Source organism: Melanaphis sacchari, unplaced genomic scaffold, assembly GCF_002803265.2.
Source record: "Melanaphis sacchari strain LSU unplaced genomic scaffold, SCAv2.0 Contig84_pilon_pilon, whole genome shotgun sequence".
NCBI classification, from domain to species: domain Eukaryota; kingdom Metazoa; phylum Arthropoda; class Insecta; order Hemiptera; family Aphididae; genus Melanaphis; species Melanaphis sacchari.
Genome location: NW_020271599.1, coordinates 798855 through 815809, shown reverse-complemented (window position 1 = coordinate 815809; position 16955 = coordinate 798855). Strand labels below are relative to the sequence as shown.

At 29.0% G+C, this 16955-nt stretch overlaps 1 protein-coding gene across 4 annotated transcripts; it reads right to left on the bottom strand.

Moving 5' to 3' along the window:
- Positions 1 to 79: 79 nt before the first annotated feature.
- Positions 80 to 15288, bottom strand: LOC112602142 (serine proteinase stubble-like). 4 transcript variants are annotated; one of them, XM_025350081.1, is made up of 10 exons: positions 15156 to 15288; positions 7978 to 8217; positions 7623 to 7844; positions 6294 to 6477; positions 4184 to 4829; positions 3177 to 3367; positions 2395 to 2516; positions 2134 to 2301; positions 965 to 1121; positions 80 to 343 (listed from the first exon to the last, which is right to left on the bottom strand). In XM_025350081.1, exons 2-10 carry the CDS (start codon positions 7978 to 7980, stop codon positions 159 to 161), a joined length of 1878 nt encoding a protein of 625 aa, XP_025205866.1. In that variant the 5' UTR covers positions 7981 to 8217; positions 15156 to 15288; the 3' UTR covers positions 80 to 158. The 4 variants fall into 4 exon arrangements, with proteins under 4 accessions (XP_025205866.1, XP_025205865.1, XP_025205867.1 ...); XM_025350080.1 differs by lacking the exon at positions 15156 to 15288 and adding an exon at positions 14709 to 15045; XM_025350082.1 differs by lacking the exon at positions 15156 to 15288 and adding an exon at positions 14709 to 15045 and having other exon boundaries at positions 7626 to 7844.
- Between the last annotated feature and the right edge of the window lie 1667 nt (positions 15289 to 16955).

The window sequence follows — 16955 nt, the reverse complement described above, 5'->3', positions numbered from 1 at the left end:
AACGCGAAGTCCGCGTACAATAGGAATCGGCTAAAGACAAGTATAGGTACACTATAAATAATTTACAAAGTCGTATGCGTTCGATCGATGCATAGTACAGGTACATTGTAATAATATATCATATTAATATATCATTGATCAAAAGATGTACGCCATAATTATAAGTTCTTCCTGACGAAGTCTGAGTACTTGGCCACGTCCGTGAACACAACATAATGTTTGGTGTCGCATACCCGAAGTCCGTCTTTGGCCACAGTCAGGGACACGATACCTCTCAGATACCACCTATGGTTCCTTACGAATACCATGCCACCGCCACTGTCTCCATTGCATACGCTTGTACCTATATCGGATTACAATAATGTTATACAAAACGAAATACTACCGTATTCTGTACATTATTTACACGTTTTGGGCAATATCTTAAAAAAGAGGTACAAGATATTTTTTAAGTATTCTACATTTGTCTACGATTGTCAATATTCGTTCTGACAACGTGAAATTCTTTGTATTTTCCAAAGTATGCTAGGTTCAAAAAAATTAAAATCCTCTATACATCACATGTACTTACGTAAAATACAAATTAAACTCTTGAGCAAGTAATATTATTAATATGACTTATTTAAGTAGTTCTCCTGTTTTTGATATTATATAATATGTTGATCATTAAAACCAGTATGATTTTGTCGCATAACAAAATATATAAATCAATACACCTACAAATAAATGATATTTTCATAATAATACCCCCTCCAGAAATGAAGAAAAGTAGGCGACACTCTATCGACATTAGAGAAGTAAACTACGATATTAATGTCTAACAAAACATAATGTTAAAAATCACACGTGCATTTAACATCAATTTCTAACCACCATTGTTTTTCATAACGAAATGCAACACTACTGTATAAAATAAATATAAAAATTATATAAATTTTCCTAGTGTATATAGTGAATAAATTACCATTTCTGAAGCCGGCGCAAAATGTTCTGTCAGACGTGAATTCTGAATAAAATTGCGGATAGCTCCAGAGACACGTTTCTTGTGATACGACCGGCATCTTAGCCATTTTCAATTCTTCGGTCGGCGTGTTGTTTTCGTCGAAGCCCCAACCGACGACCTACAGGACATGAAATTTAAAAAAAATGTAACAAAATAGTAAATCAATAATCGACAATAATAGGTTAAATCGAAAAGAAAGAAACAATTAACAAGAAGTTTATTATATCTAATTGTGTCCAGTGGCACCTAGATCATCAAATTCAGTTTTAACAAAATTTAAAATGCGATTAGTCAAAATATAATATTGTTGGAATTTACACTAATCTTACAGGGCAAACGTTAGTACTAGTGAAATTTACATACAGATATTACGTATTTTACAGATGAAAAAATCGTACTATTACAATTTAAATACAAATAATGAACAATCAATGAGATTTATTCTGTATTATCACTAGAGCTCAAAAGTTGATGACCTTAAAAATATTAAAAATAACCTAAAAAATGCAAATATTACTTAAAAATGACAAAAAAATAACCTAAAAAATTATAAATATTTGTTTAAAATTAGTAAAAATACATTTTTTTTCAAAGAATAGTAATAATAATAAAAATTACTCAAAACTACTCATAGTACTATTAAACCATATTTTATATTGTCAAAAGTAAAAATGACAGTAAACAATTGCTTCATTCTATCGAATCTTTATCTTTACCTAACCTGTATATAACTTGTGTAAAATATTATTTATTTTTTTTAAATATAGGTAATTATACCTATACAGTGTGTAAAACAAAAAACTACGAGTGTAAAGATGTTAATTGACCAAATCTAATTATAAATACAAGAAATTGAACTAAAAAGGAAGATAGGACCTAAAAATGACTTAAAAAGTAAAAAAAGTCAAAAAAATGTAAAATAAAAATTAGTTATTTAGATTTACATATTTACGAAACATATTTGTGGCCAGGAGAGCATCGTATAATAAGTTCCAAAAAAAAAAATGCAAAATGCATCAACTTCTAAGCCCTAAATTAATCTCACACATTTAATAAGACGTGCTGTACGACTGACATTATGGTAATATAGTTCATACAATTAAATTTAGTGAAGTAAAAACTATTCTAACCGTTCCGTCTTTGTCAATGATGTCGTCCAAACTGTCGGACCTCTCTTCCCAAAGACACACGGGAACCACGTAGCTTGTGATTTCAGCGTCCGAAGACAGCGTCAATATAGCTATGTCTCCGAAATATGAGCTACTGTTGTAAGACGGATACACCTTTATCCGGACAACCTGTGATGGAAAAATAATGGGTAATTAAAGACGATAAAAACGGTTAATAAAGCCATGGTAATAGGACAAGAGTCACATTTCCGTTCATATCACCTGTTTGATCTGGACACCCAGCTCGTCGCTGTACTGGAGCTGATGGTATTTGCCGAGGTAGACGACTATTTTGGTTGAATTAAGGACTGCGTCGTTTAGTTTGTGTGTTACGCAATGAGCGGCTGAAAAAATGAAAATATTATCATATAAGAATTATCGAACATTACAAAATTTAAAATTGTATTCTGTAGTTTTGGGCATTGGAACTTAAAAATATATATTATATTATGTGAAAATAATATTCCATACTATCTGCAGAGTAATAGAATATAAATTAAAACGAGCAAAATAAAAAAATCGAATACCATTATATAAAATAATTACGTTCTATCATATAATACTTCATAAAAAATTGCATGTTTTATAGGTATAAATAATACAGCTTCCGCGAACGTAGAACGACGTCAATAGATGCCAATAATATTATGGTAATTTTACGTAGTCAGCATTGGCGAATAATTCTATATCACTATAATTAAACTTGATGTTCAATTCTTAGAATTATATGTTTATTGAATTTTTAAAGGTTGGATAATACATAATATAAATACAGCTTATCTGTAGTTAAGTTGATATAATCTTCTTTTGTGTAGGTGCTAACGATAGATATTAAAATTAATCGTATAATATTCCATACCTACAGAAAAGATAATTTGCATTTAAAAATATACACATATATACAATTACGGATTGGCACGCAATTTGTTAGACGAAAGGTAAGGTACACCCTTTTCATAACAATTTCATCAGAAGTAATAACCGTTTCAAAATACGCAGCTTACCCGTTATGACTTTGTTTTTAGATATGAGCGACCCACCACAATGGTAGCTCAAGTTTATGCCTTCGATCAGATAGAGCGCCACGTGCCAGGGCCATTGTCCCCTGTACGTGGACTGTCCTGCGGTCACCAGCGGTACGGCCATCTTGACTTCTCCGCACGACGGTCCACTAGACGAGAGCGAGTTAACAGAGCTGTGAATAAAAATTGTAAATTTTAAACAAAAATTTTTAAATTATTTTCAAATACGGGTTTTTTTAACGGCTCATATAAATAGTAACGCCTTAAAAACCACGGCATTCAAAATACTAGTATTTTAGTTTCCATAAATTTAAAATAATATTAAATACCCGAAGTATCTCTATAGGATACATTTAAAACTGGCTGTAAAATTATCCAAAGGTGATCGGTCGGTATATGATCTCTAGTGAGCTTATAGATTTTTGGATTTTTTTTATGAAATTACTCAAGTAATATTGACACGAAGAATACAATTTGGTAGAATAATTTCGTCGAAAAATAACAATAGGAATATAATTTTATCTCATCAGCGCTCCAAAAAAAAAAAAGCGTTATTCGAATTATTTTTAATATTAAATAACTATCGTGGACTACATTAAAACACCGTGCATTATTGTACATAATAAACGCGCAGTGCTCGAGTCATATTCTCCTCGTCCCCAAGCGCAGATCCAAGGGAGACTAAGGGAACTTAAATGTCTCCCCCTCGTTTGAAATTGTGTAGTGTGTACGCGTTATACATTTATTTACATGATAAATATTTCATACGTCTAAAAACCCATAAATTTAAAACACATTTAAAATTGTTAATATTGTCATCAAATCGTATCTACGTATTACGTAAAACTATTAACGTATTATTTTTGAAAAAATTTAGTCCCCACCCTATTTTAGTTTTCTAGATCTGCGGCTACTCATCTCCGTTCTTTTCGGGATCACATACACGGCGTTTCATCAACTAATGCCTTAACCGAGATTTCATGACTAACCCTGTATAAGATCCACCGTTTCCGTTGCTGTTGATCTGTTGATTGCTGTTAGGCTTTTGGCTGGTTTGCTGGCCGGATGGTCTGTTGTTGTTGACGGAACTCGGCCTATTACTGTTGCTGTCCACGGTCTCCGGTCGACCACCACCGGTACCGCCGCTCGGTCGGTTATTCTGGTTGTCCTCGATGACGGTTATGATGACGGTCTTATTTCTACTGTTCTGGTTTTGCAGCAATCCGTTGATGACGCCGTTTATTTCACTGTTTGGATCGGTGCTGCTGGCCTGCAACGTTACCGTGTTCGGTCTGTTGCCGTTGCTATTTCCCTGTTCATAAGGATTTCGGGGGGCCGTCGTTGTTGTCGTTGTCGTTCCTCTGTTCGTCTTTCGAGTCGTGTACGGCCCTTCGGTGGTCGTCGGACGTCCACCCTGCGGCGAATAATCAGATCCTTGTTTGACCGGGGTGTCTTTATCACGGTGGATATTGCTGCCGCCGTTTACCGGGTACTGGTTCTTATCGTGATAGTTGTTGTTACCGCTATTTGTCGGATACTCATCCGGAATGCCAACGAACTCGGGATCCGGTCTCCTGGTACTCTGCGGGGGCTTTTGCGAGGGCTGAGTTTCCTCATCGTACCCGGAACTGTAACCTAAGACGGTAAGAAAAGGTTGTGGATAATGATCATAACATAATTTGAAAAAAAAACCACAAACTCTTGATTCCTTCTCCCCTGCCCCTAACTCAAGAAAGGTCAATTGACAATAACTTTTTTTGGTCGAATACAAAGTAATAAATATATTAAGGTACCTCAAATATTAAAGTCTGAGACCACACATAAACAAAAGCATAAGTTATATAATAAATAATTATATAATTTACCTAAGTGTAACATAAACTTAAGAAAAAAGCGTCCCACCGACGACACTTTACATATCTAATGAATATTAAGCAAGGCTTGCATTTGAAAAAATAATTTTGTTATACGTTATTTACAATTAAAACGTTATACAAATTTTGCATTTATCGTTATTCAGAATTAAAACGTTGTTCAACTTTTGCGTTTATCGTTATTTAGAATTAAAACGTCATTCAACTTTTGCGTTTATCGTTATTCAGAATTAAAATTTTTATTATATTTTATAATTAATTAATTAAATAATTGAAATTAATTTTTTTTTTTTAATGATATACTATATATAACGTTTTGCGTTATGTTTTGTTTGATGATATATATCATATATTTTGTTAATCGTTATGTTTTTTTTTGTGTGTTATTTAATTATTTATGTTTATTGTTTTCCGTTATAATTACGTTTAAAAATTTCAATCGTTTTTTTGTCAAATATAACGTTGTAATCATAACGTTATCATAACATTTGCAAGCTCTGATATTAAATAACAATTTTTTATCTTAAGAAATTATTTTTAAATAGTTTTAAATTCCAAATGCTACATTTTATAAAAGTTTAATATGTCTTACAATAGTTAAATTTGAATCGATTGACCAGATAATTTTATATTACATACTTATATTCTAGAAGCTTTTAAAAATGTGTGACAAGGTACACCATATAGACATATATATATAATAATAATTATTATTATTACACAAAAATTCTTTTGAATTAAATAAATATTGTCATGTTACTTTATCTCATCCAGTATTCCTTCAGTGGTTTTAACTTATTCTTAAGGTTATTTTGTGTCTTTTTTTTTTTTTATGTAATATTCATTTAAGATGATTACGAAAATTGAATGTTACTGTTCTGATACTTGTAATTATTATATTAAATTTTAAAATGTCCAAGGTCACGCGTTAAAATAAATATTAAAAATAACAATATTACAATATAGCTTTCACCTACATTTAGACTAAAAAATATAAAAAATAGAATTTCTAAGGTGTAAAAATAAATAAATCATTTTTTCACATTAATTTATAATTTTATCTTAACTATTTTATTGCAGAGGAACCTGGTATAATATCCTGATCATATTTGTAATATTGGTAACAATAGTTTGCAAACCAAAATAATAAGATTGTTATTAGTCATAATTATGTATATATAACACATATTACATAAATAAGTTTATAATATAAAAGGTCACTTACTGGAATCTTCAGGGCAGATCTTTCGGCCATTAAGTCGAATGAACCGCAATTTTGGACTTCCCGTCGACCGGTTAAACTTGACCATGATCCTAGACAGCACCGGGGGTCCGGGCTTCAATTTTTGGTTTAAGTTCAACACAGTAAATTTCATATTGTCGTTTGTCGTTATCTCTCCCATCCATGACTAGAATCGTATAAACGTAATAATTTTTAAATTCCATCATTCACTAATGATAATACTTAACAATGGATAAATACTTGACAGTTCTTAATTGCACGATTTATTGTTATTATAAATTATACATGCAGCTAAACACGTTTAAATTATCAGTGTTACAAAATTATTTTGTGACTCAGTCTAATACCAGAGTTTGAATCATAAACAAGCATAGAATAATATTTGAAAATACCGAATTAAATAACGTGACATCTTGTTTCTTGTTTGAATCATATGTATACATAAACAGTGTATACGAACAAGAAATTGTTAACTTATCGTGATTTAATATAAGTTCATGAGTATAAATAAACTTTGTCATTTAAATGTTAAACTATATATATATATATATATGCATATATTTCTTTAAGTAGTTTTGGTATATTATTTTTTTGACTGACATTTTACAACTATGTATTTTTATTGGTATGGGTACCATTTATAAATGTCTACACCAAATAATATTACATTAAAACGTAACTTTTGCAAAACTATACGGTCACTTTAAGTCACTTTCATAGTTGTTAGTACACTTAGTTTAAATTTTAAGCTCTAACTAAAATACAGTTCCTATATTAGTTATATAATTATGTGACGTCAATAAATCACATTAATTAACATAATTATTTTATAGCGAGGCTTGCATTTGAAAAAAAAATTTGCTATACTTTATTCAAAATTAAAATTTTTATTATATTTTATAATTTATTAATTAAATAATTGAAATTAATTTTTTTTTTTTAATGATATATCATATAGTATATATAACGTTTTGCGTTATGTTTTGTTTGATGATATATATATCATATATTTTGTTAATCGTTATGTTATGTTTTGTGTTATTATTAATTATTTATATTTATCGTTTTCCGCTATAATTACGTTTACAAATTTCAATCGTTTTTTGTCAAATATAACGTTATAATCATAACGCTATTATAACTTTTGCAAGCTCTGTTTTATAGTGGACAAAACTGCAACAATTTATATTACCTATTCGATTCTCTCGACAAGCAAAAGTGTAGAGATATTGATCCTGAACTCAAAAATCCAACGAGAAATTATCTCTATAACCTAACCTATGTTATACCTATACATATAACATAACTTACTACCATTAAATCTGCTTGTCGGTCCAGTTCAACGTCCAGCCGGATGCCGACCAGGCTCTCGTCAGTTCGCAATGATATCTCACCATACCACCTGTTGTTCTCCGGTTCCGATCCTTCATAAGTAAATGTGTCCGGACAAGGTGACGGCGGATGCGCAGCCGAAGACAAACTCGCCAACAGAATCCATGCAAACGATAATAGTCCACAGATCGGTAATGGCTGCTAAACAAGAGAAATATATTGAAATAGGTAGGTAACAAAAATTAATCGTCAACATTTATGAAGAATTTTAAAAGTCACGTTGACATAATATTATAACTACTGCTACCTAATGTGTGTTTATTGCTAGACTTACCATTATTTTAGGCTACAGATGTTATCTTATACAATTTTTAATTTGCAGTATTCGGTCTCTTCTCTCACACTGATGTATCGTTATGATAATATTGTTGCTGTCAAATCGGCAACGAACTACGTTTCTGAACTTCAGGAGTTTTCGTCGGCGTCTTCGTGGCGCAGATTTTACGCATAAACATCTCACTCGACTTCCGGTCCCAAATCAGATCTATACGATCACCGTACGGTTTTAATCGATCTGTAAATATCAATGTTAAACTTAAAAATATGTACAAGGCTAGCATGCTCGCTTAAATCTTCAAAAAAATTTTCAATAACTTTATATAAATATAGTATAGTATAGTTATTTTTTTTTTTTTTTTTAAGAAAAAAAGTGCATTATTAAGTCTCAAATGCGTTATTATTTAAATTTTATATTTTGATATTCTGCATAAGCAACAATTGGTTTTATAAACTAGTAATAATATTCTTGCATCGTTGTAAGACGCTTTAATTTCTTCCTCGCTCCGATGAGGATCTAAAATAATATAAACATTTATAAACATAAAAATATTTATACGTTGGGATGTAGAAGTTTGAAGGACGACTGCTTATATTTATATCTGCTAGTATATTATTATTTATACTTAAATATGTACTTAGTGGTTAAACAACAGATTTTACATGAATATCACAATAACAATTAAACTATTCTAATAGTTACACTTATAAATAATGATTATAAAATTAAATATATTTTTCGTCACCTAATTAATTCAAAGGCACCCAAAATGTCAATTAAATAATGCTGACTGTAAATCTAATGATATTCTTTAAAAATTATAAAATAACATAATATTCTACAAAGAATTTGGGTTTTTTTTAATATTAAAATTAAAATTCATTATAATAATGGTAGGTTAGGTTAAAAGTTAACGCTCAGTTTTGGTCGTTTTACGAATTTAACTTTTACTAATAATACTCAACTTATATATTTTTAACGGCCAAGCTTATTATTTTATAATATTTTGGCTTTTGACTTTTTTCAACTTGACTTTGAAATGTACTTTTTGTGGGTTAAAAATGAGACTATTCATGAGAAATCACCATCTGATGGTTGATAAAAAGTAAATTATAAAATATAAAAATTGAGACAATTGGCTTGGATTATTATTTGAATATTAAATTCACAAAATCAAAAATATCGGTATTTAAAATATAGATAATCCAACTAGAGAAACTTTAAAAAAATGTGGCTTGGCGTGGCGCGTTGGCTGCTTCCAGTTGCGGAATGCCACTGGGAGTAAGTAACGGCCACAGCTACTAGCTCTCGGATGGGTGACCATTCGGGATCATAGTGGTTAAAAACCTTGCCACACATACACGTGTTTGCTATCAACCGTATCAATCGTAAAAAATACAACCTACCGAACCAACCTTACTTAAAAAAAAAAAACCCAATGGCCTTAGTAGCCGCGGGTCAACTAAATAAAAAAAAAAAAAAAAAAAAACTTTAAAAATATAATCATACAATGATTATGCCCTATGCTCAATAATAAATTGTCTATAATTAAACGTCTAGTAAATTAAGGTTTCATAGTACAATTATTTATTAGGAGTTAATCATAACTTCAGTTTAAAATAGAATAATAATTAAAAAGTATTACGTTGTCTACCTTCAAATTATTATTTATATAGCTACCACATGTATATAAAAACAGACACATGGATATCATCGAATATTATATGTTATGAACGTATGTGTCGTATATTCGCATGTTATGTGTGTGTATTTATAGTATATACTTTAGATATTAGGTACCATTATTAAACATAATATTATGAATGTTTATTAATAATAATAATAATGAAACATAGCCATGCATAAGGAATACGATTTAAATTCATATAAACTATGTGCATATTAAAATGTTTATAAAATATGTACATATATTACATATTGTAAAGTAGGTACGTATTGATTTGATTCTATTCAACCCTGAAATCATTACTGTATTTATAGAAGTGACTTTTCCAGTAAAATATATTTATATTCAATCATTAACATTTTTTTTTTTTTTATTTTATTTATTTATTATTTTTTTTATTTTTTTTTTTTGAATCGTAAAAAAATTTAAAATCATTACTCGTAAATTAACCACACCATCCGTTAATAGTAAGAACCCTAGTGGTAATCAATTTAGGTTCTGCGTGATTGTAAAAATACCTATACATAACAGTATCATAATTCATAATAAGTAAATTTTATTTAAATTTAGTGCCATCTATACATAATATATATTATGTGTATACGCTGTTTACTTTGCTTACTAATAACTCTTAGATTTTACATAAAATGAATAAATTTATAAAAAACTGGAAAAATTCTTCGGGTGTTGCATCTTAAATAAGTATTTATAAAATATTGATATTTACTAAGGATAACAATACTTATTAAGTCATAATTATAATTTATTTTTATTTTTTATTGTCATTATTACATGTATTATGTATATGTATATATATAACATGTCAATTATAAAACATTTAAAAATAAGTTTAATATTTTTTTATATAATAAATTAGGTATAACTGGTTAATAAAATACAGTTATTTGCTACACTACAAGTAAACACTAAATGCAAATATGTTGATAACCCTATTGGTTAAAGTGCAGTATTGTTGCATTACACAACCTTCTTGGCTACAGGTACAAATTATTTTCATGGAAAATGAAAACATTATGTTACATTACTTATTATTTATATTAAGTTGTTTATCATTTAAAGTTATATTTATAAATACTCAGCTGCTTTATTCTAATTAACACACTTGACCGACTCTTGAATTAAATTATTAATTAATAACGTAGGTGTGGATAATTTCTATTTGAATACATTTTACGTTTATTATTTTAATATATGTTATAACATATTGTACCTTAGTACCTATTCATTAATTATTACATAATACTATTAGATAGGTAATTCAAATTCCAATCAAATATAAACGAATTACGACTTTGTTATTATACACTGGACGTAAATTGTAGGTATACAGTATAAAATAAAACTGTATCAATTGATAGTATAAAGATAAATTAGGCCTAAAATACTTTATAATTGATAAATTCCAAAGAATATTAATTCGTTTAATTTATTAGTAGTATTATACATTAAATATTTTTAGGTATATATGATATTGAAATATAAGTAGGGATGTAATTATAATAATAATAATCTTATTAATACTACACTACGCATAACTATATCATATTATATACACTCAGAAGAGCAATTGTATAAAATTTCCTTAAATTTGATAGAAACGAAAATATTTGCAGTCTTTTAAGTCGGTTTCCCATTAGTCTTAATTTAATTATATTACACTACGTAGATGTAAACAGTAGGTATATATAATATTACAGCCGTCAAACGTCAGAATTAAAAGTTAGTAGATAGTAGGTACCTACGTGATATTAGCAAAATCAAAAGTTTTTCTCAAACATATAATGAACAATAATGTAGTACAATAATAATAGTAATACTAATATCAGTATTTTAATATGAAATGGCTCTAACACTTCGTCGGTTATTATTTGCAGCCATGTATTAATATGGCCGTAAACAATAATAATTTAATCTAATGAAAAAGTTGAAATTGTATGTTTTCCTATGCGAGATATCAAAACAATTGTTATAAACTTTATAATATTTTGTGTTGACACAACATGTCCATAATATGAAAAATTACAGAAGTATGATTAATAGGATTGGAAGCCATGGTTTTTGGTATCCTGCAATCATTAAATACCTATAACACATGCAACATTAGAATTTATAGCCATACCAGAGCTATTACATTTCCAATGGAAATAAAATTTAGGCCATCTAAAAAGTACAATAACATCAAAAATCTATTTTAGTAATTAACTGTACGTGAAAAAAATATTTAAGGAGGGGGACATAAAAAAAAAATGTACAATAATCAATATTACATAATATATTTTGTTTATTTTTATTTAGCTATTAGTTAAAACTATTATAACTCAATGGATAAATAAATAATAACTATATATAAGTTAAAATTTCCATTAATGCAATCGATTTATAATCTATACTCTTTATAGTAACCCAAAAGAGAATTTTTAATACACTATATTTTGATATAAACTCATCGTGTAGGATCGAGTTAGAGAACTTAGGATCGAATTTTCTAGTGTGAAGAAAAGAATTTTTCAAAATGGCCCATACCCAGAGTTGTTTTATTTAAAACATTTTGTTTTAAATACGTGTTTTAAACATATTTAAAACAACTAAATATAACAAATTTCAATATGTTTTAATCATTTAAAACAGTTAAATAAAACAAGAAAAAAACAAGTGTTTAAAACAAAAAAAAAAAAAAAGAAGAAAATTATAGCTCAATTTTAATTTTCTTAAATTTTTTTATTTTATTTGGACCACATATTATTATATTCGTATTTCAAATTAATTTATATTTTATGATTTTATGCAATCTGTGAAACAACCTGGTGTTTATTTTCTCAAGAAATTTCTAGCTTAAGGAAAAAGTTAAAACTTTAAAATAATGTCCATGAATATTCGTATTTTCAAATTGTAAAATATTTTTCAATTCAATAACATTTAGTGGTGGGTTTAAGAGGGGAGATTGGCCACATCACGGTAAATTTTTACTGAACCGTGGATGTACAAAATATATATAATATATATACACGTTTAATATGTATTTATTTAGAGAGGAGAGATATTCGTATACGAATCTACCAGTTCAACATTAAATTGCGTTATTTCGGATTACCTACTAGCTTTTTATACATGATATTTAGTCAACTGTAATATAATAAAAAAAAAGTACATATTTTTATCAGCAATATAAATATACGATAATATGTATTATTGCGTAGGTACCTAAAGATACATATTGTTATAGTGAGTTCCTAACTTATGTGATTACTGGTTTGGAAGATTAACCGTATATTTGAATAAAAAAAACCTAAACCAAATCATACAGATACATTCAAAATGATATGTAAGTTACGTTTTAATAAAATCACTTTACCAAATAACTAATTAATTTTATGTCATCTTTAAATAAACAAAATCAGGGCTAGCCACTAGGCAATTGTCTTCAAACAAACGTCATCTCTGAAGGTATCGAGTTGTTAAAATAAATACAGATATCATTTTTTTTAAATTCAACATAAGATAAAAGATGAGGTATTTACTAATAATTAGGTAGATATATGTTTTGTATTAAATACTAATGTACTAGTATGTTTCGACTTTTAGGCTATTGAGGAAAATAAACTACGCGACGCTCAAGTTCAATCAACTATTGCTGTTAGTACCTATTATTATTATAATTTTTATATTCTCAATAACATGACGTATACTTGTTTTATTTTTAACACATTTATATGAAGGTTCCTATTTAAGTACCTAGAAGGTAATTAAAAAAAGTTATGTTTTATACACTAACAAAATTACCTACCTATGTGCATATTACGCGGAACTCACTGTATACTTAAATAATTATTATAACTGTATTAATCTTATTTTAAATGCAAATACGTCACTTAAATATGCATAAATACATAATAATATTAATATATGTTTAAATTTTCGCAAGTTTGTGGATCGTTAGAAAAATATACGTATGTAAAATGTATAATGGCTAGGACTGTAAAACGCGATAACAATTAAGTCTCCAGACTGATAATGTAATAATTGTACACTAATTTTGAACACACGCGAATGGAATGCCAATCAGTTTTCTCGGTTTACCAACATAAAGATTTTATTTATATATAGGTACTAATAACACTTTATAATAATAAAATAAAGTATGTGTAATAGGTCAGATAAAATATATGAGATAGGTAGAAACATTATTGTGTACAATAATTCGTGAACGAAAAGCAATAACGAATTATACGGACTATAGAAATGTAAAATGTACGTATAATTTTAACTGCTAATTTACGTTGAAATTTACAATAAATCAGTAAATTTAGTAAATGTAACGTTCAGTATTGTAGGCAAAATAACATCTTCGGAAACTTTAGGACAAATAGAAAAATAAAAAATTGATTAAGGTATTAGTATGAAAAGGTACCTAAGGTAGATACATAACATGGTATTAGAACTTAATTAAAACTTCACATTTCATATCAATCGTTCTATTGTTGTATTGTAAATATTATAGTCTAGTAATGATGTTCAATTTGAAAGGTTTACACTGTAGATCACAGTGTCATCGGTAAATTTACAAGGTTTGCATATTACCTAGTTCAATCGAAAGGAAATTTTGTTTACAGATTCATCCCCGCTTCCAAAACCGACGGTTTAATTTACTGATTATACCTTAAGAAATAAGAATCGTAAATTATACGGGTAAACGTAAATGTACGTTACATTTTACCGGTTAAAAGGTTTTTATCGTTGCTAAAATTAAAAAAAAACACGCCTTATTTCATACATGCGCCAGCCTTATTACAACGTCCACCTAGATACTCAGTGTACGACTGTTGTTATAGGTTCGACGAGGTGGCGGAAAATCGAAAAAATTTTCTAAATGAAAAACAACTCTCTTTACCACTCGTACAACGCAAGTACCTAGTCACTACCTACCCACTTCTTACGTGCAAATGCGACAAACGTCCGCACGAAAATATCAATAATAAAGTATATAAATTATAATAGGTATATATACGCATTAAACTCATACCAATCGCTTCGGAGACGGATCGCGAGCACTTGGGTTTTCAACGGCGCACCGAGCCGGCTACAGTATGATAACAATAGCAATGATAATAGTATTTTAAGACGACGAACTGCACCTACGCAAAACTTCAACCGGACTTCGCGTGGTTAAATCGCGTCCAACGGGCGAACGTAAAACACAAAACTACGTTATATTAATTCAACCGACAGCGCGATGCACACGTTTGACCTATACCTAGGTATACCGGGCTAAGAACAAACAATTTGCTACAACTATTGGTCCGGCAATCGCGGTAGGTAGTTACGCCGACCGTGATGGTCCGGTTGCTACTGCTCCTGACTTCTCGGCGTCCGTTTCTTACCGGGACGGCGGAGAGTGCGCGCGCGCGCTCGCGTGTTGGTTAGACCGCGCGAGCTTAGATAGATAGGTAAGGATTATAATAATACATACCTTCGACAAAACAACAACAAATTATAATATTACTGTGCGGCGTTGATGATGTTATTAACTATCATAAATACAGTAGTGACGATATATCAGTATGTCGTTGTTATTATTGTTACGATTCCGGAAACGCAATTGTCCGTGGACGGGAGCGCGACGGCTACGAGGCAGTCGTACGCGGTATTAAAGGGGAAGGGAAGAATCGCATTGAATCCGAAAACTCGTTTTCCCCACCGAAATGTCCGTCGACTGTTGTATAGTTGTTTCGGGACGCGGATCGTCGAAAAAAATGAAGTTTTAGCGGAATAAACTACAAAAACATCACGACGTTATAATGCTCTACTATTAATAGGCACATATACAGAGTACATTTTTTATTGGTGAACAATAATTTTCTAGAAAAGTGTTAACGTTTTTGAGAATATTTCAATAATTTGTTTCTTCAAGACCACGTGAAGCCGCATAACGGCAGCCCCATATATTTTCTTAAAATTATACACTTTTTTTTTTTTTACATATTTGGAAGTTTTTTACTTTTCTGAATATCTTCAATAGTGACAATATGAATTTCTTGACTTCATACACGGAATGAGCTAAATGAAATGAACAGGAGTACTCCGAAAAATGTTGGTTCACCTCTATTTCATTTGTAAATTATAACTAATAGAATTATTCTATAGCATTATTCAATTGACATTTTGATTTTAAACGTCTAAACTCTCAGAAAAAAATTCTGCTTTGGATATTATAATTTGATATTTCAAAAGTATTTTGTAATAATAAAGCATTAAAAAAAAAAAATGTTTTATTTTGAAAATATATGTTTTTTTATGCATTCGATATATTTAAAACAGTATGCATATTTAAAAACGTCAATTTAGAGAGATAAGTGTTTACTTCTAACAAAAAGGGCATCGCCATTTGCGTCAAAAAAAAAATAAAAATAATTTTGGATACATCTCATTTGCTCCAAAATAAAAATGGTATGTTTTTTTCTGACAGCCCATTTGCGCCAAATTTACTCGGTATAATTATAATAAATAATAATATTTTTTTCTCTAATAATAATCAATACAGTTTAATTTAAATTATAGTCAATCGTATAATTAAAAAAAAAAAAAAAATAATTTATAATAAACATTCTTTTAAACAATAAGAAATAGTAAATAAATATAGATTTTTTTTTTTGAAAAGTTATCATTTATTATAGTCAATTTTTCGATTTTTTTAAATAACAATCAAAAATACAAATTATTTTAAACAATAATAAATAGTTAGTTAATACATATTTACCAACTTTATTTTCAACACTTTTAGAAGATGTGTATGCTAAAATATATTCAGAGTCATTTTCTATGACCATTTTTTATTCTCTTTTGCTTGTCATGAACTCCATTCTCATAATTTATAATTCAAATATTGTTTAGTATAACGTAATTATGTTTGTCTAAACAAGAATATTAAGAAGACATGTAGTGTAGGTAAGGAAACGAATGTCTGATAAAATGGGATATGGTATTTTGCGCCAATTTTATTACTTGTAATTTGCGCCACGAATAGATACATTTAAATACGTATGTAATTTGCGCTAAAATATAAAAATACAACAGTATTTTGCGCCATATCAACAAATTAATTTTGGTACTTTGCGCCACATCAACAAATTAATTTTGGTACTTTGCGCCACATCAGAAAATTAATTTTGGTATTTTACGCCACAACAGTAAATTAAATGGAATATGTAATTTGTGCCACACTTCCAACTTCAATTGCAGTTGGAGTTTACCAGCAGATAAATTTAGTGAT

Excerpts from the sequence above, each read along its gene's own strand:
- LOC112602142 (XM_025350081.1), bottom strand. Across the intron at positions 3,368-4,183 it reads AACGGTGGATCTTATACAGG|CTCTGTTAACTCGCTCTCGT; the intron begins GTTAGTCATGAA and ends TTTTATTCACAG. Across the intron at positions 2,302-2,394 it reads TGGGTGTCCAGATCAAACAG|GTTGTCCGGATAAAGGTGTA; the intron begins GTGATATGAACG and ends TTTCCATCACAG.